This window comes from Hypanus sabinus, chromosome 6, assembly GCF_030144855.1.
Source record: "Hypanus sabinus isolate sHypSab1 chromosome 6, sHypSab1.hap1, whole genome shotgun sequence".
Classification (NCBI taxonomy): Eukaryota; Metazoa; Chordata; class Chondrichthyes; order Myliobatiformes; family Dasyatidae; genus Hypanus; species Hypanus sabinus.
The window spans coordinates 135,614,100-135,640,823 of NC_082711.1; the positions used below are offsets into that span (position 1 = coordinate 135,614,100).

The 26,724-nt window shown below is 43.1% G+C and overlaps 1 protein-coding gene across 1 annotated transcript in view; it reads left to right on the forward strand.

Moving 5' to 3' along the window:
• The window catches only part of ap2b1 (adaptor related protein complex 2 subunit beta 1), a 284,654-nt gene that overhangs the window by 239,559 nt on the left and 18,371 nt on the right, over positions 1 to 26,724 (forward strand). The window contains exon 21 of the mRNA XM_059972980.1: positions 1,039 to 1,193. Coding sequence (XP_059828963.1) covers positions 1,039 to 1,193 — 155 coding nt within the window. The remainder of the gene's footprint in view (positions 1 to 1,038; positions 1,194 to 26,724) is intronic.

Below are 26,724 nucleotides of genomic sequence, written 5' to 3' on the forward strand. Positions count from 1 at the left end.
ATCTGCTTACATGATCTACATTCCAATGAAAAACCTCTTCAGCCACTTGTAAATTAATTTTATCAGGCAAATAGATGTGGGAATAATCACAATATACATCACTGCACTCCCAGTGTAAATGATGTAAATGTCAAGATTTTGTATGAACTGACAACTGAAGTATTTGGTCCATTGACATTATGCCTTGGTACACATATAAACCCTTATGAGCTTTACGGTAAAGACTATGGTAATACTTGCTTCAAGTTGGTTTTGTATCTCCAACGCCAGAAATAAGAAATAGAGCTCAAGTGTCATCCAGATAGGGGAGAGAAAAAGGTCAGTTCAAGCTTCTGCTAAATCTTGCGCTGCATAGTGCAAAAGATTGTTGGGAGTGGCCAGTGAGTGGTTTGCTTATTCAAGTAATACTATGTGCAGGCCATCATTGAAGTTAGTAATTTGTGGTTTTTGGACTTGCTTTTTGATGCCGGTACAATTTTAATGTACGGTTGGTGGTACATGGACTTACTGATCTCTAAGATTCTAAATTAATATATGTATTTTAATCTCTTAAAAATGCAAAATATAATCATTGCCCTGATGCTTAATTTATAAACTATTACTTTCTGTTGACCTCAAGAATTTAAAGTTCCTCTACATTACAGGCATTAGTTCAACTTCCTGATAATAACATTTCTGTGTGCAGAGCCAGAATTTTAATTAAGTTAAAACCTAAACAACAGCTACTGTTTCAGCTTTCAGATTATCCTTAAGTAATGCAGTTGTATGCCAGTCAATATGATGGAAAATCCAGGATCTAATATGCTTGTCAGATATGATTTAGATGTAGATATAAAAAAATTAGTACATTTCTCTCGCTGCTAGTTAGTCATACTAAACAGATAGAGAATATGCCAATCAAATTTGGCTGTGAAGATAACCAATGAAGAACTATAAAAATAACCAATTAACAATAAACAATAAAATTCTATCAGTAAGAAAACAATATATAGGTGAAATTGTATCTGTGCTCGTATTTACTGTTATGTTTCTTTTCAGACATGGTGTCCAATAAACTGCAGAATAGCAACGTGTTTACCATTGCTAAAAGGAATGTGGAGGGACAGGATATGTTGTATCAATCCTTGAAGCTGACCAATGGGATTTGGATGCTGGCAGAACTGCGCATTCAACCTGGAAACCCCAACTACACGGTAAGTGCTCATTATCATCCAAGGATGATTTTTAATCATATAAAAATCTTTCTGAAGGTTGCTTCTGCTGATTGGTCATGCTTATAAAACCCACAGAAGTTGGGCGGCATTTGGAACTTCATATCTAGCTTGTCTAGGCAATTTGGTGGAAAATCAGCTCCAATTTGAGCACGTAATCACTGCCCTGTCGCTCCTTGATAGTTTATCTGCATGATGGTGGGTGTGGAAGGGACACAGCTGACCTTCTGAAACCTTTTAGATGAGAACATGGATGTATGGTTCCCTGTGCCTCATTTCAGAAGGTGATCAGATATAAGGGAACTATACCCAAGCTAAAAGAGGTCACTTTGCCATTATATTTGGCTTGATGGTGGAAGAAGTTGGTCATAATTGGATTTTCTTGGAAGTTACCATAGTTTCTTCCACAACGCCCTATATATACACACCAAAACTGTTCTCAGTTTCATATGATTTAATTTAGCCCCGACTAAGAGTGGTAACATCTAAGAGGAGAATAAAAGTGAGTTTAAAACAAGATGTAAGTGGGTGGTTGATGGCCAGCACAGACTTAGTGGGCCAAAGGGCCTGTTTCTCTGCTATACCTCTCTAACTCTAACAGGTGCACTTGCTACAGTAGCTTCCTCTGAGCCAGGCACACAAATTCCATGCAAAACACAGCCATTTACTCAATGTATGTACATTTATTCGTATCACAAAATACCCCTGGTGTGCTTCGATTTTTCTTCAAGTCTAAACATGCATAAATACATTCATTGTATTCCAATTCTAAAATTCACGTCATATTATTAATGCATTGTACTTCAGAGGTATAATTTCTGAAGTTTTATATAAGAATACATGGAAAAGGAGACAGTATAATTGTTTTCAGAATGCTAACTTTTCCCCATTCTGGATTTGGCATGATAAAGTGAAACTGGTAAACGTGACACCAGGTTCAGTGCTGAACTGCATCACCACTTCTGAGTTCCTAAACTAGCATTGCCAAGGCTGACAAACAGTGATCTTTGTACTCAGAATCGTGTGAAACACGGATTGAAAAAAATTATGGACTAAAATTCTGTGCAGTTACAGAAATCATTAACATGCTGTACAGGAGAATAGAACATCAGGCTAAATATAACAGGGTTATATTAGATTATATTAGTTAAATACAAGATTAAGCCTCCGTTTATAAATATGAAGTTGGCAGTAAGCCATTCAGGTATTCAAGTCTATTGCGCCTTTTTGTTAATTGGTGAGTGATTGTCCCAACTCCATTTTCCTGGCTTTGTTATACATCTCTTAGTACTCTCACCTAATAAAATATCTATCTTCAGTTAAAGGAGAGAGTTCCACATTTCCACTAAAGCCCAAGATATGCAAGAAACCTTTAGTAAGCACTGTGCCTGATCATAGTACAGTCTATTTGAGAAATGCCATAGATTAAAAAATACCTGTTTCCATACCATTACATTTCAAGCATCATCACAAGTTGTGTTAAGGAAGTTGTGTATTCAAAGTTTTATAGTGTACCTTCTCAATTCTCATGGATTTTACAGGTTGTTTATTCTGTAGTTGTAGTCATGTTGAGATGCAGTGTATTCACATTTATTAGGGCCTGTATTAATGACTCATCTGAGTTCCCTGATTATGCCCCAGGGAATTAATCTTGAGAACATTGGCCACAGTATACGAAATATAATATTCCAGACAAATTGGCTGTAGGTCTTTCTGCCTCTGGACTGGTTCGCCATATGGACAAATATAACATGGATCTTGCTCAGCAGAGATTATATCACAGCTGACATTACCATCTTAATGTCTACCCACATCAGTGCACCTGTTTACATACAAATTTGGACATTAGATTTAGAGAAGGGATTTAGTATAGAAGGTAATTTGCAGGCTCAGGAGAATTGAATCAAGCCTTAAATTGCAAGAACAGATTGCTCAACCTGTGTTTTTGTTCCCTGGAATTGCAAAGATTGAGATGAGCTGTGTAAAATGAGAGTAAGGACTATCCAGAGAATCTAATCCTTCCAGAGGCAATGTGAAGAATGCAGAACATCATAGCAAGCACAATCTTAAAATTATGATAAACATCAGGACATTTTCAACATAGAGGACTGATGAATTTTCTCCATTCAGACTTAGAGATGCCAGAAATAGCTGGGAATGAAAATGAAACTACTTCATTCCTTCAACAAATTAGGAACTATTAAGAATTTGCAGGTATTGGCAATCATCTTGAATGTTACAATGAAAATCAAGATTTGGAGGTTGCAGTCATTGATAGCATTGTCTGAAAACAGTACATTGTCTGGACTAGGTGTCTGCATTACCTGTGTTCATTTACAGTCAATCAAAAGAACGCAGACACTGGATGAATTCCTCCATCGATAGCTAAAGGAAATTAGTACACAGTTTTATGATACTGTAGTAGTATTGAGAGTGCTCTGATTTCTTCTATATTTCATTTGTTACTCAGTTAAACACTAGTTTGTCTTTTAATACCCTTTTAACTCTTTCCGAGTAACTTCAACAAATTGAAGCAGCTGCTTAATTGGGCCAAAGTGTACTGGACACAATGTGACCCTATTAACTGGAATCCACTGTACTTGCTGTGTGAGCTTTTTTAATTGTGTTAAATACAAGGCACTATTATAGGTTAATCATACCTAATTTGGTTGTAATTGATGATAATTGACATTTATCATTACTGTCATTTCACATCCATTATTTAAGTGGTTAAAATGCTGCAGATTACTTTTTTTCATTTAAAGTAACTTTAAGTCTTGATTTTTCTTGGTAATTAATGCACATCTAACTGGTACTTTATTGCAAGAAGGACATATTAAAAAGTCATTTTACTAGGCTGTGGTTTCACCTGCCACTTTTAAAGCATCATTCAACTGAAAACATTTGCAAAGCTGTCAAATGAAGTATTAATCCCATTTGGTCAGACAGCTGGTGCTTCAGCTTCCAGACAGCCGCCAACACCCCATCACTCCAACTTGCACAACCATCACACACATGCTTCTACTGTCTATGTCAATGGTTCTGTGAAGGGAGGAAGTTTATGTGGTGAGATGGCCTTCATTGTTCAAGTGACCTACATGATCTTAAAACTATAATCATTCACATTTGATGATATGAAAAAAGTGTTCAGTATTAACTTCAGATCAAAACGATCTGAAGAATTGCTTCAGTGTGGGAAGTTTATATCTTGTGGAATATGTAGCAATGGTTATAATGATAGCAATTTTATGTAGTTTGTAATTTAAGCCAAGTTTTATCTTGATGAAGATCGTTTTTAAATTGTACCAAGTGTCTATCACAATTTTAAAAATATGTATGCAGTTAACAAGATTCTAAATTGGATCAGTGAAAAATCAGTGAAATGTTTTATGTATTCCATTGAATGAGATTGCCAAGTTAATGACAGTGGTGTAATATTGGGAACCTAGTTTGATATGCTGGCAACTGTCAGACACCACCTCTTATTTACTCCTTGAAACTTCAACTCTCAAACACCTCCTATTACTTACCCCTTAAAAAGCCGATGACCCCTTCTCCCAATTCCAACACTCCTCCTCTTCATGGACACCCAATTCTGCTGTTCTGCCTGCTCTGGATCTTTTCATCTCTAATTCAATAGGTATATTTAATGTCAGAGAAATGTATACAACATACATTATTTTTCTTCATAAACATCCACGAAAACAGTACCCCAAAGAATGAATGACAATTAAAATGTTGAACCCAATGCCCCCCTCCCACACACAAGCAGCTGCAAGACAATGACTCCCCCACCAATAAAAAAGCATCAGCACCCTCCACCGAGCACTCAAGTGTGCAGCAAACATCAACAAAGACACAGACTTCCAGCACCCCAAAGACCTGTGGTAATTCCACATACCACAGGCTCTCCCTCTCCATTGTAAGTGAAAAAGGGGTGATTCTGTTTCACAGCAAGAGGAGAGATATAACAAACAACTCACTGATATTAAAAGTCTGTTACATCGTTTTTTTGAGCTCTGCATCCAGAGAGTCAGCACCAGAAAGGTACAGCTCTCTGGACACAACCTCAGCAGCTAACTTGCTGTTCCTGATGCTCAGGGTGTTCTCCCGCTTCAGTCAGGGACACTGGCCTAGAATCAGCACGTCTCCAAAGCCACGAAAATCCGGAACCCTGAAGGTGCGCTCACTTTCCAGGCCGCCTCCTTGGGATATCAAAAAGCGGCCGGTCATGAGGCCCTGAGAACAGGTCCCATTCACACAAAGAACCCAAGTCAAGAGTGTGACTCCTGGTCAGAGTCTTCAGAAGAACCCAATGAGAATGAACCGGCTCAACTTCAGCACTCTTCTCTCCTCTTCAAACCTTATCCCCACTAAGTTCACTGCCCTCCACTCCTTCTACACCAATCGCAACCTTACCATCAAAGACCCAGATAAAGTGGGTGATGTTGCAGTGTGGTGGGCTGTCTTCTACCTTGCTGAGGCCAGGTAGTGACCCTCAAACTTTGTTGAACTTACCCCTTAAAAAGGGCCTCCCTCAAGACCATCAGTCCATTGTCTCCAACACCATCACTAACCTCCAACTCTGGAGATCTCCCATCCACTGCCAACAATTTCATAGTTCCCCTACCCCACGTTGCTCATTACTATCTCCTACCCAAGATCTGACTGTCCAGGTAGGCCCATTGTTTCTGCCTGCTCCTGCCCCACTGAACTTGTGTCTGCATACCTCGACTTTACTCCCTTTGGTTTAGTCCCTTCCCGCTTACATCACTAACACTTCACAGCACTCAACTCAACATTCAATTCCCTGGCCCTGGCCGCCTCATTTTCATGATGGATGTCCAGTCCCTATGCACATCTATCCCCCATCAAGAAGACCTTAAAGCTCTGTGCTTCTTTCTTGAAAGCAAATCAGTTCCCCGCCACCACCACTCTCTTCTGTCTGGCAGAACTGGTCCTCACCCTCAACAACTTCTCTTTCAGCTCCTCCCACTTTCTCCAAACTTAAGGTGTAACCATGGGCCCCGACTATGCCTGCCTTTTCATTGGCTATGTGGAACAGTCCATGTTCCAAGCCTTCACTGCTAATGCTCCCCATCTCTTCCTCTGCTGCATTGATGACTGTATTGGTGCTGCTTCATGCACCTATGCTGAACTCATCAATTCGTTAACATTGCCTCCAACTTCCGCCCTGCCCTTAAATTCACTTGCTCCATTTCTAACGCATATCTCCCCTTTCTCGATCTTTGTCTCCATCTGTGGAAGACACACTGTCTACCGATATATTTTATAAACCCACAGATTCCTACTGCCATCTTGACCAGACATCTTCCTGCTCTGTCTCCTGTAAAAAAAAAATGCCACTCCCTTTATTTAGTTCCTGTGTCACTGTAAATCTGTTCCCAGGATGAAGCTTTCTTTTTCAGGACAGAGATGTCCTCCTCCTTCAAAAAATGGGTTTCCGTTTCTTCACCACTGTTTATCTCCTCCATTTCCGGATATCTGCGCTCATCCCATCTTCTCAGCACCTTGACAGAGATAGAATTCCTCTTGCCCTGACCTACCACCCATGATCCAATGCATCCAACACAATATTTTCTGCAACTTCTGCCACCTCCAAAGGGATCCTTCCACCAAACATGTCTTTACCTGACCCCTTCCCACTTTCCACAGCAATTGCTCCCTCCATGATTCCCTTGTCCAGTCATCCTTCCCCACTGATCTCCCTCCTGGCACTTAAACCTGCAGGTGTGTGACACCTTTCCATTCACCTCCTCCCTCACCTCCATTCAGGGCCCCAAATGGTCCTTCCAGGTGAGGCAGCACTTCACCTGTGGAAGAGTGTGGAATGAGCTGCCAGATGAAGTGGTGAATGCGGGCTCACTTTTAACATTTAAGAAAAACTTGGACAGGTACATGGATGAGAGGTGTATGGAGGGATATGGGCTGGGTGCAGGTCAGTGGGACTAGGCAGAAAAATGGTTCCGCACAGCCAAGAAGGGCCAAAAGGCCTGTTTCTGTGCTGTAATGTTCTATGGTTTGTTTCAAGTCCTGATGAAGAATCTTGGCCAAAATGTTGACTTTTTCATTTCCAAGGATGCTGCCTGACCTGCTGAGTTCCTCCATCATTTTGTGGATGTTGTTCTGGATTTCCAGCATCTGTAGAATCTCTTGTGTTTTTGATATAAGCTTATTTAACTTGGTGACAAAGTGATGTTATGTTATTTTTAAACTACAGTTAATTCTGTATTAAAGGGAGATCCTAACAAAGAGAAAAATGTATTTCTGTATTTATTTTATTTGGCCATACAGTGCAGCCCTTTGAGCCATGCCACCCCAGCAACACCTGACAAACCCGAATTAACCCAACCTAATCATGGGGCAATGTACAATGACCAATGAACATACCCCATACCTCTTTGAACTGTGGGAGGAAACTAGTGAACCCGGGGAGGATCTACAGAGTATTTATGGGTGCTGCTGGAATTGAACTCCAGAATGCCCCGGGGTGTAATAAGCTGCTGCGCTACCATAGCGTTGTTGTAATTTAATGTGAATTTAGGATCCAGCTGAGTAAAGGGTGTACTTAGCATCATTTGGGGTTCAAATCACCAGTGTTCTACATCTACAAATGTCATATCATTCTTTGCATCAGGAAGCAAAACTTCATGTTAAAAAGATTAGACAATATTAGGCTCCACAGTTGACTGAAGAGAAGCAGCCACAATATTTTTTTGTATGAGGTAATGAAAGTTTCGTTGAAGGTAAGTTCTCATGTTAATGCTTTGTGCCCTAGCCTGTCTGAACCACTGGAAAAAGTGAATGCTAAACTCCACTTAAAATTCAGAGCACTCTACAGCAGTCATTCTTAGTTTATTTCTGAAGTTTCAGTTGTTATTTTTACAGACTTGGAAATTAGACCCTTAGAAACAGATATGTGGAACTGTTCAAAAGGTATCCATTTTCTCTCTCGGTAATTTTTTTTACTGTAACTCCTAACCTGCTAAAGAATTCAACTCATGGCTGTTCATTTGCTTGGATAATTTAAAAAAAAGGAGCACTGGTCAGTACAAAATGTCTTTGACTTCAGTTCAATTTAATTAGACTGCTGAAAAGAAATTGTCCAATACTTGACTGGCAGCATCTAGATGTTAGTAGACTTCAGCCCCCAATGCTAATCTAAAACTAATTTAGTGCTAATTACCAAGGCAAATAGAGTTGGGGAATAATAAATTAATGTCTGGCATGCTGGAGGGGCTCTCTTCTAGAAGGTGTTCTCAGAGAAGTTAGAAATTTGCAGTACAACAGGTTGATTTATATTCGGCCCAGGAGTTGCAGTATTCTGACAATAGGTGACAGAAATAGGAAGCATTTCATTTTCTTGCATTCATATCCTTTATCCAGTTGATAACAGTTTAATTTAAAAAGAAAATGTCTGTTTATTTTGGGGTTGTTAATGGTTTCCCAGACAGTGGTTAAACAAGTAAGTTCTTGAGTGCTCAGATCCAGTCCCTGGTTGGGACTGAATTAATTGCAGTTGGGTCCTCTGTATGGTGACATTTAGGAAAAAATGCCTAATTCTAACTTCAAATCCCATTGCTGCACTGGACTCCATATTTTATGAACCCTTCATCTGGATTTCTCACCAGAGGACAGTTTCTCTCCATCTATCCTTTTGAACCTTGTGCTAAATATCCCAAATTCTCCAGTACTTCGTTTCCTTTCCCATCTGTGACTTGGTGCCATGAAGTTTGCAGGGCGCTGGAAAATCCCAGCTAACTTCCTCCCAACTGTTGATTTCCATTAAGGGTTTAAAGAATTTTAATTTGATTGTAAACTGCTTGTTTGATATTGTATATTAGGTACTCAGAAGTTTCCTTCAGTCAAGTCCCTACAACTGATTCATTAAAGCTAGTAGCCTCCGGCCACAGTGACACTAAGTGCTTGTTTCTTTCTATCCTGCCAACTATCTGAGATTAAGGCAGACTCTTCTTGCTCTTGCTGTCATTTTTTGGCTCAGAGTGCATCAGATTACACATTTTCTGCTGTATGATGTCTGCCTTTTCCCATCTTTGTAACATGTCCCAATTTACTCCATGTTAAACACTTATTCATAGCTTTGTTACCCCAAGGCTTAACTGTTTCCACATGCTGCTTTATTCTATACAGTAATAGAGTCAATAATATTAGAAACAGACTTTTCAGCCCATCTAGCCTGCTGAACTATTCTGCCTAGTCCTATCGATCTGCACCCAGACCATAGCCCTGAATATCCCTCCCATTCCTGTACCTATCCACATTTCTCTTAAATGTTGAAATCAAACCTGTATCCGCTGGCAGCTTGTTCCACACTCTCACCACCCCCTGTGCAGAAGTTCTCCTCATGTTCCCCTTAAACATTTCTCCTTTCACCCCTAATCCATGACCTCTAGTTCTAGTCTCAACCAACCTCAGTAGAAAAAAAAACCTGCACCCCTCATAATTGTGTGCATCTCTATCAAATCTCCCCTCAGTCTCCTACTTTTCAAGGAATAAAGTCCTATCCTATTCAACCTTCCCTATAACTCAGATCCTCAAGTCCCAGCAACATCTTTGTAGATTTTTTCTATACTCTTTCAATCATAATGATATATTTCCTGTAGGTAGGTGACCAGAACTGCACACAATACTCCAAATTAGATTTCACCAACTTCTTATACAATTTCAACATTAACATCCCACTTCCTATACTCAATACTTTGATTTATTATGACCCTATCTACCTACGATGCCACTTTCAAGGAACTATGGATCTGTATTCCCAGATCCCTCTGCTCTTCCATGTTCCTCAAGTGTCCTACTGCTCACCATGTACATCCTCCCAAAGTGAAAAACATCACACTTGTCTGCATTAAGTTCCATCTGCCAGTTTTCAGCCCATTTTTCCAGCTGGTCCAGATCCCGCTGCAACTTTTGAAAACCCTCCTGGCTGTCCACTACATCCCCAATTTTGGTGCCATCTGAAAATTTGCTGATCTATTTTACTACATTATTTATTTAGTAGGCCTGTCCTGCCCTTTGAGGTGACCTGCCCCAGCAACCCCACCAACAAACCCAACTAAACCTAACCTACTCGCGGGACAATTTACAATACTTATACTTTACTTTATTGTAACCAGACAATTGATACTAGAGCGTACAATCATCACAGCGATATTTGATTCTGCACTTCACACTCCTTGAAGTAGAAATCGAAGTAAATATAATAACAATTTAAATTATAAATCATAATTAGAAAAGGGAAAGTAAGGTAGTGTAAGTCAGGTCCAGATATTTGGAAGGTTTGGCCCAAATCTGGGTCAGGATCTGTTCAGCAGTCTTTATCACAGTTGGGAAGAAGCTGTTCCCAAATCTGGCCGTACAAATCTTCATGCTCCTGAACCTTCTCCCAGAGGGAAGAGGGACAAAAAGTGTGTTGGCTGGGTGGGTCATATCCTTGATTATCCAATTAACCCCATCCAGGTCATTGATACAGATGACAAATAACTAATGACCCAACACCGATCCCTGTGGCACACCATTAGTTACGGATCTCCAGTCAGAGAGGCAACCATGTGCTACCACTTTCTGGCTTCTTCGGCAAAGCCAGTGTCTAAGCTAGTTTACAACCTCATCCTGAATGCTGAGTGACTGGACCTTCTTGACCAACCTCCCATGCAAAACTTTGTCAAGGGCCTTGCTAAGGTCCACGTAGACAACATCCACTGCAATGCCTTCATCAACTTTCCTGGTAACTTCCTCAAAAAAAACTATCAGATTCATTAGACGTGACCTTCCAAGCACAGTGCCATGTTGACTAACCTAAGAAGTCCCCCTCTATCCAAATACTTGTATATCTGAATCCTTAGAATACCTTCTAATAACTTACCCACTACTGATGTCAGACTCACCATTCTGTAATTTCCTGGCTTATTCTTAGAGCCTTTCTTAAACAATAGAAGAACATTAGCTAGCCTCCAATCCTCCAGCACCTCATCTGTCCTTTCTTTAAAACTCTGCTTCTTGTGGCCTGACTCGTATTCAGTTCACCTGTTTGCTGACCCACATTGGCTGCCAGCTTTGCTTTAATGTGCGTGGTGTCTTTCTCTTTCTCTATCTCTATCTATATTCTCCTTCAGCCCTACAACCCAAAGAGATATATCACAACACAAGAAAATCTGCAGATGCAGGAAATCCAGAGCAACACATAAAATGCTGGAGGAACTCAGCTCAGGCATCATCTATGGAAAAGAGTAAATAGTCGACACTTCATACAGAGACCCTTCATTAGTTCTGGCTTCTAGAGTACCCATGCATTTCATTATTATTGGCCATGCATGCAGATACCTGGGTCCTAAACTTATCAGTTCTTTTTCCTTTTGGGTTCTCGATTTCTATACGTTCCTTTTGTTCCAGCTGTATGCTTACCTCTTTGAGCTTTTGGTTCTGTTCTAATACTTGCTGTGAGGACTTGTTTTGTATTTTATTTGATTATTCTCCTGTGAAATGCCTTTTAATATTTTAGCATGCTTGTATTGCTTTTCTATAGCTTATATATTATTTTGGGGATTTTTAGGAGTATATTTTATACATTAAAGCCTCAGTGTTGTAAACCCATATTGGCAGCACAATTAGAACTTACACTGAACCCAGCCACGTCCAAAAAAGACCTTAGTGAACTATTAAACTTTTCCAGCTTCCTGTTTGCCAGCTTGCATTGTACATAGCACACCGAGATAAACGGGCCCAACTGGAAGGAACAAGAATTGTGCTGAACGCAAGCTTCTTCCCATTGGATCCTGATTCTATTCAATTTTGCCCCATAAACATCAATGCCTCCACACTATTGCCTTAATTACTTTGTATGCTAACAAATTACATGTTGTAATTACTTCACCCTTGTCCTGAATTCCTTAGTGAATTTTTCTAGGACCATCTTGTAATTATGGAACATGGTTTCGAATTCATTCACACTTTCACACAATTAGCTATCTAACAAACACACAGTAATACTAAGATAATTATGAAGAAAATTATATGAATACCCGCTCCAGCTGTAGTCATAAATAGATCACGCTGTGGACTTCCTAGGAGCAGCACAGATGAATCCATTTTAAATCCTTTCATGTTGTCAATCGCTTCAACATTCCATTTACTTAAAGTTATCACTACTTCTGTTCACATTCAAGTCAACTTCCCTGCATCATATTTGTATGCATCACAAAGTTTCTCCCTATTTTTGAATTATATATTCACTTTGAAGCCAGCAATATCTTCCTTGTTCTACAGATCTATGTTAATGTAGGAATGTTCATCAACCCACTATTTGGCAAAGCTGGCCATATCTCATGCGACAGATGTATCAACTTGTTATCTTACCATGAAGCAAGCAGTGACAGTCGGCGCCACACGTCACTAGGAGACAATGGATTTTGTGCACCAGGAGAGAGATTTCAAAAGAAGTGATTGGAGGCCGTCAGGACAGTCTGTACACCACACATTGCTGGGAGACATTGGATTTTGTATAATGAAGCACTTAGCAAGGGCCAAAAGTAGTTAGATTTAAGCAGAATTACCATTGTAGGAGGCAGTTACACCCAAGGTGCAGGACTGTGACTGTCAGGAGGGAGGAGCCAGTTCAGAGGACCCCTGCGGCCATTTCCCTCAATAACTGGTGTACCACATTAGATGCTGTTGTTGGGGATGGGGGGTGGGGTGACCTAGCAGAAGTAAGCCAGAGTGGTCAGGTCTCTGGCACTGATTTTGGCTCTGGGTCAGAAGCGAAGGGGGAGAAAAGTTTGAACTATAGTGAATATATAGGGGATGCAATGATTATAGAAAGATCTGTGGACAAGAATGAGATTCCTGGATACTATGGTGCCTCACAGGTACCAGGGTCAGGGACATTTCAGAATGAATCCACAGCATTCTTAAATGGGACGGTGAGCAGCCAGAGGTAATGGTCCGTGTCAGTAGAAGGGTGGTGAGTTTCTGCAAAGTGAGTTCAGGGAGTTAAGTGCTACGTTAAAGGAAAGAACCTCCAGGGATGCATTCTTAGTATTGCTACTGAGAATGAACTAGGAAGATAACAAAGAGGAAGTTTAACAAATTGCTGAAGAGATGGAGAGCTTCAAATTTTCAGATAATTGGGCTTTCTTCCAGGTCAGGCGGGATGGCTTGCACCTGAATTGGAGGGGACTAATATCCTAGTGAGGTTTGCTAATGCTGTAGGAGAGGGAGTTAAACTAGAGTTGCAGAGGGATGGGAACCAGAGTGCCGGAACAGATAGTGGAATGGTAGTGGGGAAAGATGTTCAACCTACATACAGAGTTAGGAATCGAAAGGTTGATCATGGTGGGACTAATGTTTGGAGTTGTGTATATTTCAGTGCAGGGAATATTGTAGGAAAGGCAGGTGAGCTTAGGGCATGGATCAACACTTGGAATTATGACGTAAGGGAGACAGGGTTGTTGGAGGGGTAGGACCAGCAGCTCGATATTCTGGGATTACGTTGTTTTAGATGTGATGGTGATATAGCAGGAGGAATTAAAGAAGAAGGGGTCATGTTACTAGTCAGGGAAAGTGGCACAGTAGTGCTCAGACAGGACAGACTGGAGTGCTTGTTTACTGAGGCTATATGGGTGGAACTGAACAATAAGAAGGGGATGTCCACATTAATTGGATTATATTACAAACTACCCAATAGTCAACAGGATTTAGAGGAGCAAACATATCTAGAGAGGCTGCAGACTGTTGCATGAATCATAAGATTGATAGTAGGTGATTTTAACTTTGCTCATATTGATTGGGATGGCCATACTGTAAAAGGGCTGAATGGGATTTATTTTGTCATGCAATCATGAAAGTTTCCTTGATCAATATATAGGGGGCCCAATCAGAAAGAGTTGGGATCTCGCCATTGTCCAATTAGGGAATGAGACAGGGGTGGTGACCAAAGTTGGTTTAGAGGAACACTTTGCATCTAGTGATCATGATGACATTAGCTTCAAGATAATTATGGAAAAGAATAGGACTGGTCCTGTTGTGATGGAAAATAACTGGTTCTTTGAGTCTCAACAGTGGAGGCCTGGACACACACAGTTTTAATAATAAGGAATTTATTTACAAGGGGAAGTCAGGTCAGCACAAGCAGCTACAATATTCTAACAAAAAACATTTAGGGTTAACACGTGTGGGGAAGGTCAGGTCAGCTGTACAATACACAGGAAGCGGTGTGGGGACAGGGTACAGTTACACATACAAAGAACAAGAGAAAAGCACTACCCTTGACCTTGGATAGCTGCGGCTCCCTTACCAGGACAAACGATAGACCTTCCCAAACATAAATCAATGCACTTACCTTCAATGAGGTGGTCTGTAAGAGAGACCAAGCCAGGGACAAGTCTCACCTTTTATAGCATGGGGCTGGGCGAGCTAATCCAATTAAGGTGACCAATAATTTAGGTGTGCATTGATTAGTTGGGAGGGACCAAATGTTGATTGGCATGTGGTGTGTCCTCGGACCAGCCAGGTGGCAGTGCATCTATCACGTGGCCGGTATCTCTGGATACACTCCACCCCTCAGAAGACGCACCACATAGCTAACACACGAGGGTGAAACAATATCACATACCAGAAATAACCATTTTTAAGCAGCTAAGTAAATGCAGAGACACTGTTAATCATCTGGCATGCACAACATAGTATAGAAATGGCTATGATTACAAGAATGAGTGCGATGGACCAGTGAATGACAGTTGCCCACCACCCCTCTAGGGACCCAAACGGCCACCAATTGCCCCATGAGGTGTTGTGCTGGAGGAGCTGGTCCCTTTAAAACATTGATTCCGAGGATACATTCTGGGGAGGAGGCAATAAGGATTTGTACACGTCTGGGGGAATGGTTGCCTATGGCTAGGCAAAGTGTGACCTCCCTGGCAGGTAAAAGGGAGCGCCCCAATCCCTCTATCTGTATGTCCGTACCCCTCCATAAGGCAGGATTGCCTGGGATAATCGTGTGCTGGGCACCTGTGTCGACAAGTGCCGTCCACCTCTGAGTTTTCCTTTCCCCAATGTACTGTGACGGGTATATGTGGCCTCAGGTCCCCCGGGCGGGAAAGGGTGAGAGAGCAACTGCGCCGGGGGCCCTGGCCTTCATCCTGTGGGAGTGGGGGGAAGAGGCTGCCACACTGGGGGTGAGGCACTTTGCTGGTGGAGGTGGGACATTTCCTGCCTGACGAGCTGTCTGAGTTCTGCTTCGAGGGCCTTTGAGACAGTTTCAGGCAGGGGAGGCGCGGAGGGTGGCTCGGTGTGGGTGGTCTTTTTGTAACTAGTCTACCCCTGCAATGCTCCTTCCACAGGGCATATAGGTTGGGGGTGGGGATGCCATCTATCTGGTTACGATCTATCCCTGCACGCAGTAGGTCCGTGTACAGCTGCCTGCGTGTATATCTGAGAAGGATAGTGTCTAGGGCCCTTGTCTCCGTCTTGTGGACCTGCGTAGGTGCCCCCTCTGCATATATTCTAATCCCTCCAGGAGGGTGACGGCTTCCCGTACGGTCCTACTGCTGGCTGGTGCCATGAGGGGCAGGATTACCGACTTCAGATTGGGGCGTGCGGTAGTGACCAAGTATCCCGCTAAGGCACCGGTCACGTGTGTTTTCAAGGAAGTTACGGTCGCAGGCACCTTGATAGATGCCGTTGACCAGTGCCCATTCCCAGATAACCCGGGTGCCCTCACTGACCATACCCCATTGCGGGCGCCCGTGTAGGTCCCACTCCAGAAGTGTGGGATAGCGAGCTCATACCGCAGTCATTACCTGATCCCACAGAGTTGTGCTGTCGTGGATTTCTGCTTGTAGCGCCCGCAGCGCATTGTTTATGCTCTGCTGGTCAGAGAGGCTTCCCAGGGCGCTTGCCTCCTGATGGGAGAGGCTGAAGTTGGGGCCCCCCTCATCCCACAGCCTGAGCAGCCAGGTGGCCAGATGCTCACCTGGTCGTTGGCAGTACCAATCCGCCAGTTGGGTCAGCTCCTTGGGGGAGAAGTCCCGGGTCTCCGTGGTCTTGGAGTGACTAGGGGAAGGTCCAAGCATCTCCCCCTTGTCCCCTTCCTCCCTGTGGTGAACCTGGGACTGCATGGTGACGGGTCGGGCATGTTGGAGCTCGGGTGAGAAGGGGGAAGGGTGGTTGTGGGACCTTGGCTCCTCGGGAACCCCCTCGTCGTCACTGTCCAGCCAGATGTCCCCACCCCCCAGCCATGCGTCCAGCTTGTCACCACACTGGAATAAGGCTCGAATCTTTAATGGCTCCGGCTGCCAGCCAGACCGCCGGTCTGCCCTGGCCTGCTGAAGTTTTATGGGGCGACAGGCAAGTTCAGTTACCCTAACTTCAAGGTCATTGGCTCGGGCCTGGGCAGCCTGTGCTGCTTCCTTCAGCGTGTAACAACGCTGACTGAGGTCTTCAATTTCCCTGTCCTTCCGACCACACAAGTGCTGCAGGTGATCAGTAATTCTAACCTGGCGTCTCAGCAGGGACGCAAACAACCAGAAGGCGCCCCTTTGACTCCCCTTGGCTTTGGGGAACCCTGATTCCTTCAGGAGGGAGACCACATGATGGCCCAGCTTCTCTCTACGGGGCTCAAACTGCTCAGACCAGTCCACTGGTTTTCCCTGGTCTGCCAGCATGCTGGCCAGACTCTCAAATCCCTCCCTTTCATCAGCCCACCCAGGGATCTTATCCTGGGTGCCTGCACTGGCTTTCTTCCCCTTATTCCGGAACATTATCCCCTGTGCTTGTGTCCAGCCAAAACCTATGAGACCCTGCTCACAGCACCAGATGTTGTGATGGAAAATAACTGGTTCTTTGAGTCTCAACAGTGGAGGCCTGGACACACACAGTTTTAATAATAAGGAATTTATTTACAAGGGGAAGTCAGGTCAACACAAGCAACTACAATACTCTAACAAAAAACGTTTAGGGTTAACACGTGTGGGGAAGGTCGGGTCAGCTGTACAATACACAGGAAGCGGTGTGGGAACAGGGTACAGTTACACATACAAAGAACAAGGGAAAAGCACTACAACAGCACTACCCTTGACTTTGGATAGCTGCGGCTCCCTTACCAAGACCAACGATAAACCTTCCCAAACATAAATCAGTGCACTTACCTTCAATGAGGTGGTCTGTAAGAGCAAGCAAGCTAGGGCCAAGTCTCACCTTTTATAGCATGGGGCTGGGCGAGATAATCCAATTAAGGTGACCAATAATTTAGGTGTGCATTGATTAGTTGGGAGGGACCAAATGTTGATTGGCGTGTGGTGTGTCCTCGGACCAGCCAGGTGGCAGTGCATCTGTCACGTGGCCAGTATCTCTGGATACAGGTCCTCAGGTTGAGATTCTAAATTGGAGAATGGTCAATTTTGACATTATTAGAAAGGATCTGGCAAATGTGGTTTAGGGCAGGTGAGCCTGGTAAATGGGAGGCCTTCAAAAGTGAAACTTTGACAGTACAGACTTTCTCTGTACAGAGTACAGTCGGCTATCCTTATCCACGGGTTCCGCATGTGCAGATTCAACCAACCACAGATCAGGAAAACCCGGAAGTTCTCTTTCCAGCACTTGTTGTTTGAGCATATACAGGCTTTTTTCTTGTCATTATTCCCTAAACAATACAGTATAACAATTTACATAGCATTTGCATTGTATTAGGTATTATAAGTAATCTAGAGATTATTTAAAGTATATGGGAAGATGTGCATAGGTTACCGTGGATTGGGAATTGAAAAAAAAAAGGAAATTCTCTAAGTCAGAACAGATACATCCGGTATTACTTAACTGTGTTGCTTAGTAATAATTGTAGCTTTCATCATGACAGGGCCGTCACTTGCTCCATTATTCTCACTTTATCCTTTAAAATTATTCTGATCGTTGACCAACTGTAGCCTAATGCTTTTCCAGTGACCAATGTCGTTTCACCTCTCTCCGATTGCTTTATTATATTTCCACTTTATTTTCAATCATAATTGTTTTCCGGAACAGAAACACTGTGGGCAGTGGGTCCCAAGGTCCGCCGGGTCCTAAAGTCCACCGACTTGAGCATCCAAGTTTTTTTGTATCCGCCAAGGGGGTCCCAGAACCAATCCCCTACTGATAAGGAGGGCCGACTGTACACTGTTCCTGTCAGAATAAAAGGCAAGGATAACAGGTTTAGGGAACCTTGATTTTTGAGCACCATTGAGGCCCTGATTGAGAAGGAGACGGTGTTCTATACCAAGTATAGGGAGGAGGGGACAAATAAGGCACTTAAGGAGTATAAGAAATTCAAGAGAACACTTAATAAGGTAATTATGAGGGCTAGAAGAAGGAGTAAGGTCGCTTTAGCAAGTAAGGTCAAGGGGAATCCCAAAGGCTTCCACAGATATATTAAGGGCAAAAGGATTGCAAGGGACAAAATTGGTCCTCTTTCAGATTAGAGTGGTCATCTATCCATAGAGCCAAAAGAGATGGGAGGAGATCTTAATTGGATTTTTTGCATCGGTATTTACTTGGAAGACTGACAGTCTTTTGAAGTGTGGCAAAACAGCACTAAGTATCTTGAACCCTATACAGGCTACAGAGGAGGATCTGTTTGTTGTCTTAAGGCAAATTAGGGTGGATAAATACCTAGGGTCTGACAAAGTGTTTCCTCAGACCTTGTGGGAGGTTAGTGCAAAAACTTCAGGGGCCCCTAGCGGTGATATTTAAAATGTCCTGAGTTATAGGTGAGGTGCCGGAGGATTGGAGGATAGCTAATGTTGTTCCATTTTTTTAAGAAAGGATCCAAGAATAAACTTGGAAATTATAGACCGATAAGCCTGACATCAGTAGTGGGTAAGTTATTGGAAGTTATTCAAAAGAGCCGGATACATAATTGATTAAGAATAGTCAACATGGCATTGTATATGGTAGATCATATCTAACCAATCATATAAAGCTTTTCGACGAAGTTACCAGGGAAGTTCATGAAGGCAAGACAGTAGATCTTGTCAAAATGGATTTTAGTAAGTCCTTTGACAAGGTCCCACATGGAAGGTTAGTCAAAAAGGTTCAGATGCTTGGCGTTCAGGTTGAGGTTGTAAAGTGGATTGGAAAATGGCTTTGTGGGAGAAGCCAGAGAAGGGTAAAAGACAGTTGCCCATCGGACTGGAGGCCTGTGAAAAGTCATGTGCCACAGGGATCAGTGCTGAGTCCTTTTTTGTTTAGTAATCTGTTTCAATGGTTTGGATGATAACGTAGTAAACTGGATCAGCAAATTTGCAGGTGACGCCAAGATTGGGGGAATAGTGGACAGCGAGGAAGGCTGTCATGACTTGCAGGGGATCTGGACCAGCAGCAAAAATGGGCTAAAAAATGGCAGATAGAATTTAATGCAGACAAATGTGAGGTGTTACACTTTGGGGGGGGGGGGGGGTGGAGAGGAACAAAACAGGATAGGATTAAAATGGCGAGTGGTCGGTGTGTGATAGAACAGAGGGATCTAGGAATACAGGTCCATAATTCATTGAAAGTGGTGTCACAGGTAAATAGGGTTATTAAGAAAACTTTAGGCACATTCACCTTCATAAATCAAAGTATTGAGTACTTGAGTTGGGATATTATGTTGAAGTTATGTTAGACATTGCTCAGACATAAATTGGAGTATTGTGTGCAATTCTGGTCACCTACCTACAGGAGAGTTATCAATAAGATTGAAAGAGTGCAGAGAAATTTACAAAGATGTTGCCAGAACTAGAGGACCTAAGTTGTAGGCAAAGATTGAATAGGTTAGGACTTTATTCTTTCAAACAAAGGAAAATAAAAGATTTGATAGAGTTATACAAAATTTGAAAGAAATAAGGTAAATGTAAGCAAGCTTTTACATATGAGATTGGGTGAGAATAGAACTAGAAGTCATGACTTAGGAGTAAAAGGTGAAATGTTTAAGGGGAACATGAGGGAGAACTTTTTCACTCAGCGAGTGGTGAGAATGTGGAATGAGCTGCCAGAGGAAGTGGTGGATGTAGGTTGAATTTCAAAATTTAAGAAAAAAATTGGATATGTACATGGGTGGTAGGGGTGTGGAGGTCTATTGTCAAGGTGCAGATCGATAGGACTATGCAGAGTAATAGTTTGGCATGGAATAGAAGGGCCAAATGACTTCTTCTGTGCTGTAGTACTCTTATGACTATGACACTGTAAGCAGCACTAGGCTCAAATGCATCCCTGCTCTTTCTAAACACATTCTGCTTACAAACTTTGGGATACTGAGGTCTAGTTTAACACATCTACTTCAGTTGAACTGGCCCAGAGCAGCAGCTGGTACCTTGGTTTATTTTGTGATAGAATGAGCTGATGTTCAGTTGGTTGAATTACTTGTGTGAGTTTCTGGTTAAAATATTGTTTATCAGTCTTAGTGTTATGAGTAATTTCTGACACACTATTTCAGCTGTGATCAGGTCTAACGGAGTTTTTTTTCTGAAGAAAAAATGCTTTCCTGATTCAAGGTTCTGACCTGAAACAACCACTCCCCAACCCCTCACAGGTACTGCTTGACCTACTGTGTTCCTTCAGCAGTGTCTGAATCCTTTTCATGTGTTACCTAACTCTATTTTGGCAGTTTAAAAATGATTGCAATGATCACTGTGACATCTGTGCCCTGTTTGTTATGCCATTTTCAAACCAGGGTAAAATGTGTCAGGGTTGTACATGTTCAGTCGTAAGCCAATCCTTTCTATGACAGCTATGGCTTAAAAGAAGGCAGTACTTCATTTGCACACACAATTTAAAAATCAGGTTTTAAAGTTGTCAAGGGAGGACTGCAGAACGGTATTATTTGTAATAAAGGACCCTTGGCTTGATTACAACCATAAAATTCCCTGTGTTTGTACAGAAGAGTTGCTTCACTAAAACCTCACTGTTCCAGAGTATGAGGTACACAGTTTCATCTACGAAGAGAGAGGGTGTCTTAGAAGTCTTAAATAGTTAGAGCTTAGAAACAAAAAAGATGCCAATCATTTTACTGGGATTATACTACAGAGAGGCCATAAGACATAGGAGCATCAAGTCTGCTCTGCCATTCATTCATGGCTGATTTATTACCTCCCTCAACCCCATTTTTCTGCCTTCTCCCCATAAACTTCTGATGTCCTTACTGATCAAGAATCTATCAACCTCTGCTTTAACTATATATAGAAACATAGAAAACCTATAGCACAATACAGGCCCTTTGGCCCACAAAGTTGTGCCAAACATGGCCCTACCTTAGAAATTACTAGACTTCCCCATAGCCCTCTATCTTACTAAGCTCCATGTACCTATCCAAAAGTCTCTTAAAAGACCCTATTGTATCCGCCTCCACCACCGTCGCCGGCAACCCATTCCACGCACTCACCACTCTCTGCGTAAAAACTTACCCCTGACTTCTCTGTACCTACTCCCAAGCACCTTAAACCTTTGCCTTTTTGTGGCAACCATTTCAGCCCTGAGAAAAAGCCTCTGACTATCCACGTGATCGATGCCTCACATCATCTTGTACACCTCTATCAGGTCACCTCTCATCCTCCGGCACTCCAAGGAAAAAAGGGCGAGTTCACTCATACTATTCTCATAAGGCATGCTCCCTAATCCAGGCAACATCCTCGTAAATCTCCTCTTCACCCTTTCTGTGGTTTCCACATCCTTCCTGTAGTGATCACAGTACTCCAAGTGGGTTCTGACCAGGGTCCTATATAGCTGCAGTCCTATATATAGTCCCATATAGCCAATGGCTTTGCCACCACAACCATCTGTGGCAATGATTTCTACAGATTCATCATCCTCTGGCTAGAGAAATGTCTCCTTGTCTCTGTTCTAGAGATATCTTTCTGTTCTGAAGCTGTGCTGTCTGGTTTGAGATACTCCCACTATTGAAAATTTCCCTTTATTTTTATTTGATCAGGTTTTTCAATGTTCGATAGGTTTCTTTGAGATCAACCCCTCATTCTTCTGAACTGCTCAAGTATAGGCCCAGAGCCACCAAACTGTTCAGTAGAATTATTAGTCTTGATGTAGAAAATAGTTGAAATATATTGTTCAGTCAATTGTCTTATTCTCAAGGTATTCGGGAACTTTTTGCTGGTGATGTGTCCACTTTGACTATTTCCCATTGAAGTAATTGTCATTCCACTTTCCATGACGGCATGATGGCCAGGGCCATTGAAAACGGCTGCACCTCTGACTCCTTCCGAGTAACTAACAGTGTCCGGGGCTGTGTCCTCGCGCCTACTCCGTTCAGCCTGCTGTTTGCCACGATGCTGTTCTCTGCTCTCTCAGACTGATGCAGGAATAACAATCTGCCTGGGAAGCTGCCTCACCTCCTCCTGCAGTCTCGATCGAGAAGTCTCAAACAGACTTGCAAAGCTTGGGGCATCCTTTGGCTAGCTATGGACACGTGTGTGAGTAGAGTGTGGCATCCAGCTGAAGACCAAGATGGCAGTTGTCCTGACTTCTCTGCTGTGTGGCTGTGAAACATGGACCCCATACCACAGGCACATCAAGATGCTTGACCAGTTCCACCTGCGATGCCTTTGCAAGATCATGGACATCTGGTGGCAAGTCAGGGCCCCACCACAGAAGTGCTATGAAGGGCTGAGGTCTCTGGCAGAGAGACTCTGATCCTGATGGGTTGAACGTGTGGTCCAGATGGAAGAAACCAGCTTCCAAAGATGGTATTCTTTTCTAAGCTTTCACATGGCACCAGAGAGCAGGAAGGCTCCACAAAGTGCTACAAAGACTGTGTGAAAGTGTCCTTGAAGGCATGCAATATCCCTGTGACTGGTTGGGAAGCCAACCACAATGCTTGGCACCTGGCAGTCTACAAAAGCACCAGCACATTCAAAGAGCAGTGGCTGAAGGACCTCGATTAAAAACACTGGGACCGCAAAGAGAGATGACCTGACCCTTCATCGGCCATAACATGCCCGACCTGCAGGCGTACCTGTGCTTCCCAGTTCGGGCTTCACTCTCACCAGAGGCATCACTGACGTCGTCATCATTCCTGACGGACTTCCAAGAAGAATTGTCATTTGATATCTGCTCCACTCTCCCCATTGGAAGAGTTTTTATTAGTTTATCTGACAGATAAAGCTGATCAGTCAATAGTTGTCAGAAACAGGTATGTTTCTCCTTATAAATACAGGAACACAAATTACACATTTTCAGGTGTCCAGAATGTCTTAAATATTCATAATTATTTCTTGGTGGATGCCATGGATCCTCTATCTATCCAGCACCCACCACACCTACCACCCCGTCTCCATCCCTCCACCTACCCCCCTTTGACCTGCTACTCCTCCTCTCTACCCCTTCCTCTCCCCCTCCTTTCCCGATCTCCCCGTCCCCTATCCATCACCTCCCCACTTCCCTAACCCTTCCTCTCACTGCCTTTTGTCCCATCCTCATCCCTATCCCCATCTCTCTCTCCATCTCCATCCCCCTCCCCTCCATTCCCCTCCTCCTCCATCCCCTTCCCTCTCCATCCCCCTCACTCTCATCTCCCATAACTCTCCCCTCCTCCCCCAGCCCCTTCCTTCCACCTATCCATCTCCCCATTTCTCCATCCCTCTTAATTTAAAGGCAAACATCACGTTGCAGAAAAAAACATTTTCATGGTTATCTAGTGTCAAAACAGTGTATCAATACTCCCGTTTCTCTCAGAGCATTACCATGTTGCCTTACAATCTCCATTTTATGTTACACTTATGTACATCCCACAGAGGAATTAAAATATTAACTCAACTTAATTTCCTCCCTTGATTCCTAATTGGTGCATTATGCAAAAGTAAAACACTACATTAAATACAAGTTGTCTCTGAAACATTGTTTAAACAGCAGGATTATTATAATACAGGTTCTATATGGGTAATAAACCATACCACACAGGAGAGGCCTGAAGGTGCATTTGTCTAATCTCTGGCTTAAGGCAGTAACCTAGCATAAATTGCACTACAGGCACAATTAATATTATGATTATAGCAAGATGTGGAAGGATTCTAAGCCAGGAGTGTATTTGAACATTTGTTCTTTACTTTGAGTGAGGTAAACCCAATTACAGTTAATTGCTGTTAGATTCCATGGGCATGGTTAGGCTTTGTTGCATCAGAGGATGTCTCTGTCTTTGTGTATCCTTCCTGCGTGTCTAGATTGTACTGTTTGTCCAAAGGAAAGCTCCTGTTGCTTATAGAATTAGCTCCAACACTCTCACTTCACCTAAAACAAAAACAAAACATCTGTTATTATCAGTTTCCTGATTCTCATTTTGTCAGTTTCTCCCTGTTTAAACACATCAAATCACCTTTACCTAATGTGTGTTCCCATCTCTGTTTGCACAATCTCTCCCTGGCATGCTTGTGAATTGGGTATGTGTACCCAACCCCATGTAAGAATCCATTCTGTAGTGCTCCTCACATTCTGAGATATATTTGATCATTCTGGTCCTAGGTAATCCTGGCCATAAGGGTCTGGTGTTCATAGATGAAACAATTGCTTTAAGAGTCTATTCATCCTCCCAATAAATATCTTTGCTGGCAGCCCAGTCTCTGAAGGCTTGGCCTGAAAACCTTTTTGAGGATGTAACTATGAAAATGGACAAGGATGTAGTGTACCTGGACTTTCAGAAAGTCTTTGATAAGGTCCCACATGGGAGATTAGTGGGCAAAATTAGAGCACATGGTATTGGGGGTAGGGTACTGACATGGATAGAAAATTGGTTGGCAAAGAGTAGGGATTAACGGGTCCTTTTCAGAATGGCAGTCAGTGACTAGTGGGGTATCGCAAGGCTCGGTGCTGGCATTGCAGCTATTTACAATATACATTAATGATTTAGATGGAGGGATTAAAAGTAACATCAGCAAATTTGCAGATGACACAAAGCTGGGTGGCAGTGTGAAATATGAGGAAGATGTTAGGAGAATGCAGGGTGACTTGGACAGGTTGGGTGAGTGGGCAGATGCACGGCTGATGCAGATTAATGTGGATAAATGTGAGGTTATCCACCGGTGGCAAGAACAGGAAGGCATATTACTATCCGAATGGTGTCAAGTTAGGAAAAGGGGAAGTACAATGAGATCTAGGTGTCCTTGTTCATCAGTCACTGGAAGTAAGCATGCAGGTACAACAGGCAGTGAAGAAAGCTGGCCTTTATAACAATGGGAGTTGAGTATAGGAGCAGAGGTCCTTCTGCAGTTATGCAGAGCCCTGGTGAGACCACACCTGGAGTACTGTATTCAGTTTTGGTCTCCAAATTTGAGGAAGGACATTCTTGCTATTGAGGGAGTGCAGCATAGGTTCACGAGGTTGATTCCCAGGATGGTGGGACTGTCATATGTTGAAAGATTGGAGCAACTGGGCTTGTATACACTGGAATTTAGAAGGACGAGAGGAGATCTGATTGAAACATGTAAGATTATTAAGGGATTGGACATGCTAGAGGCAGGAAACATGTTTCCGATGTTGGGGGGAGTCCAGAACCAGAGGCCACAATTTAAGAATAAGGGCTAGGTCATTTAGAACAAAGTTGAGGAAAAACTTTTTCACCCAGAGAGTTATGGATCTGTGGAATGCTCTGCCTCAGAAGGCAGTGGAGGCCAATTCTCTGGATGCTTTCAAGAAAGAGTTAGATAGAGCTCTTAAAGATAGCGAAGTCAAGGGATATGGGGAGAAGGTAGGAACGGGGTACTGATTGTGGATGATCAGCCATGATCACATTGAATGGCGGTGCTAACTCGAAGGGCCGAAGGGCCTACTCCTGCATCTATTGTCTGTAAGACTCAATATCCAATAGTATTTAAATACATTATTTAACAAAGTGACTATCTTACTGGAGAGGACATCACCATGGCTTCCCATCTCAGCTCTCCAGCTTGTGGTAGGGTAACCGCAGACAATGTTTTTGCCCATGGGTGTTGCCAGTACAATTTTCCCTTTCTCTGTCGACCCTTCTCTATCTCCCTCTCCTCCTCTCCCTTCCCCACTCCCCCTACCCCCTTCCCCCCTTCCCCACTCCCCCTCTACCCCCTTCCTCTCTACCCCTCACACTCCTCCTCCTCCTCTCTTCCTCTCCCACTCTCCCCTCCTCTTCCCTCTTCTCCCCTCTCCACTCCTCTACCCTCTACCCCCCTCTACCCCTGCCACTTTCTCTGCCCTCTCCCCTCTACCACTCTCTCCCACTAACCCTCTTCCTTTCCCCTCTGCCCCTTCCACTCTCACACTTTCACACTCCCCCACTCTCCCTGCTCCCCCCCTCCTAACAGTAAAGGAGGCCACGGACCATATTGGAATGGGAATGGTAAGTCCAATTGAAATGGGTGGCCAATCCAGCCTGTTGTGGCAGACAGAGCAAAGGTGTTCGATGAAGTGGTCCCCCAATCTACATCGGATCTCACCAGTGTAGAGGAGAGAGCACTGAATGGCCCTTACAGACTTGCAGGTCAAGTGTCAC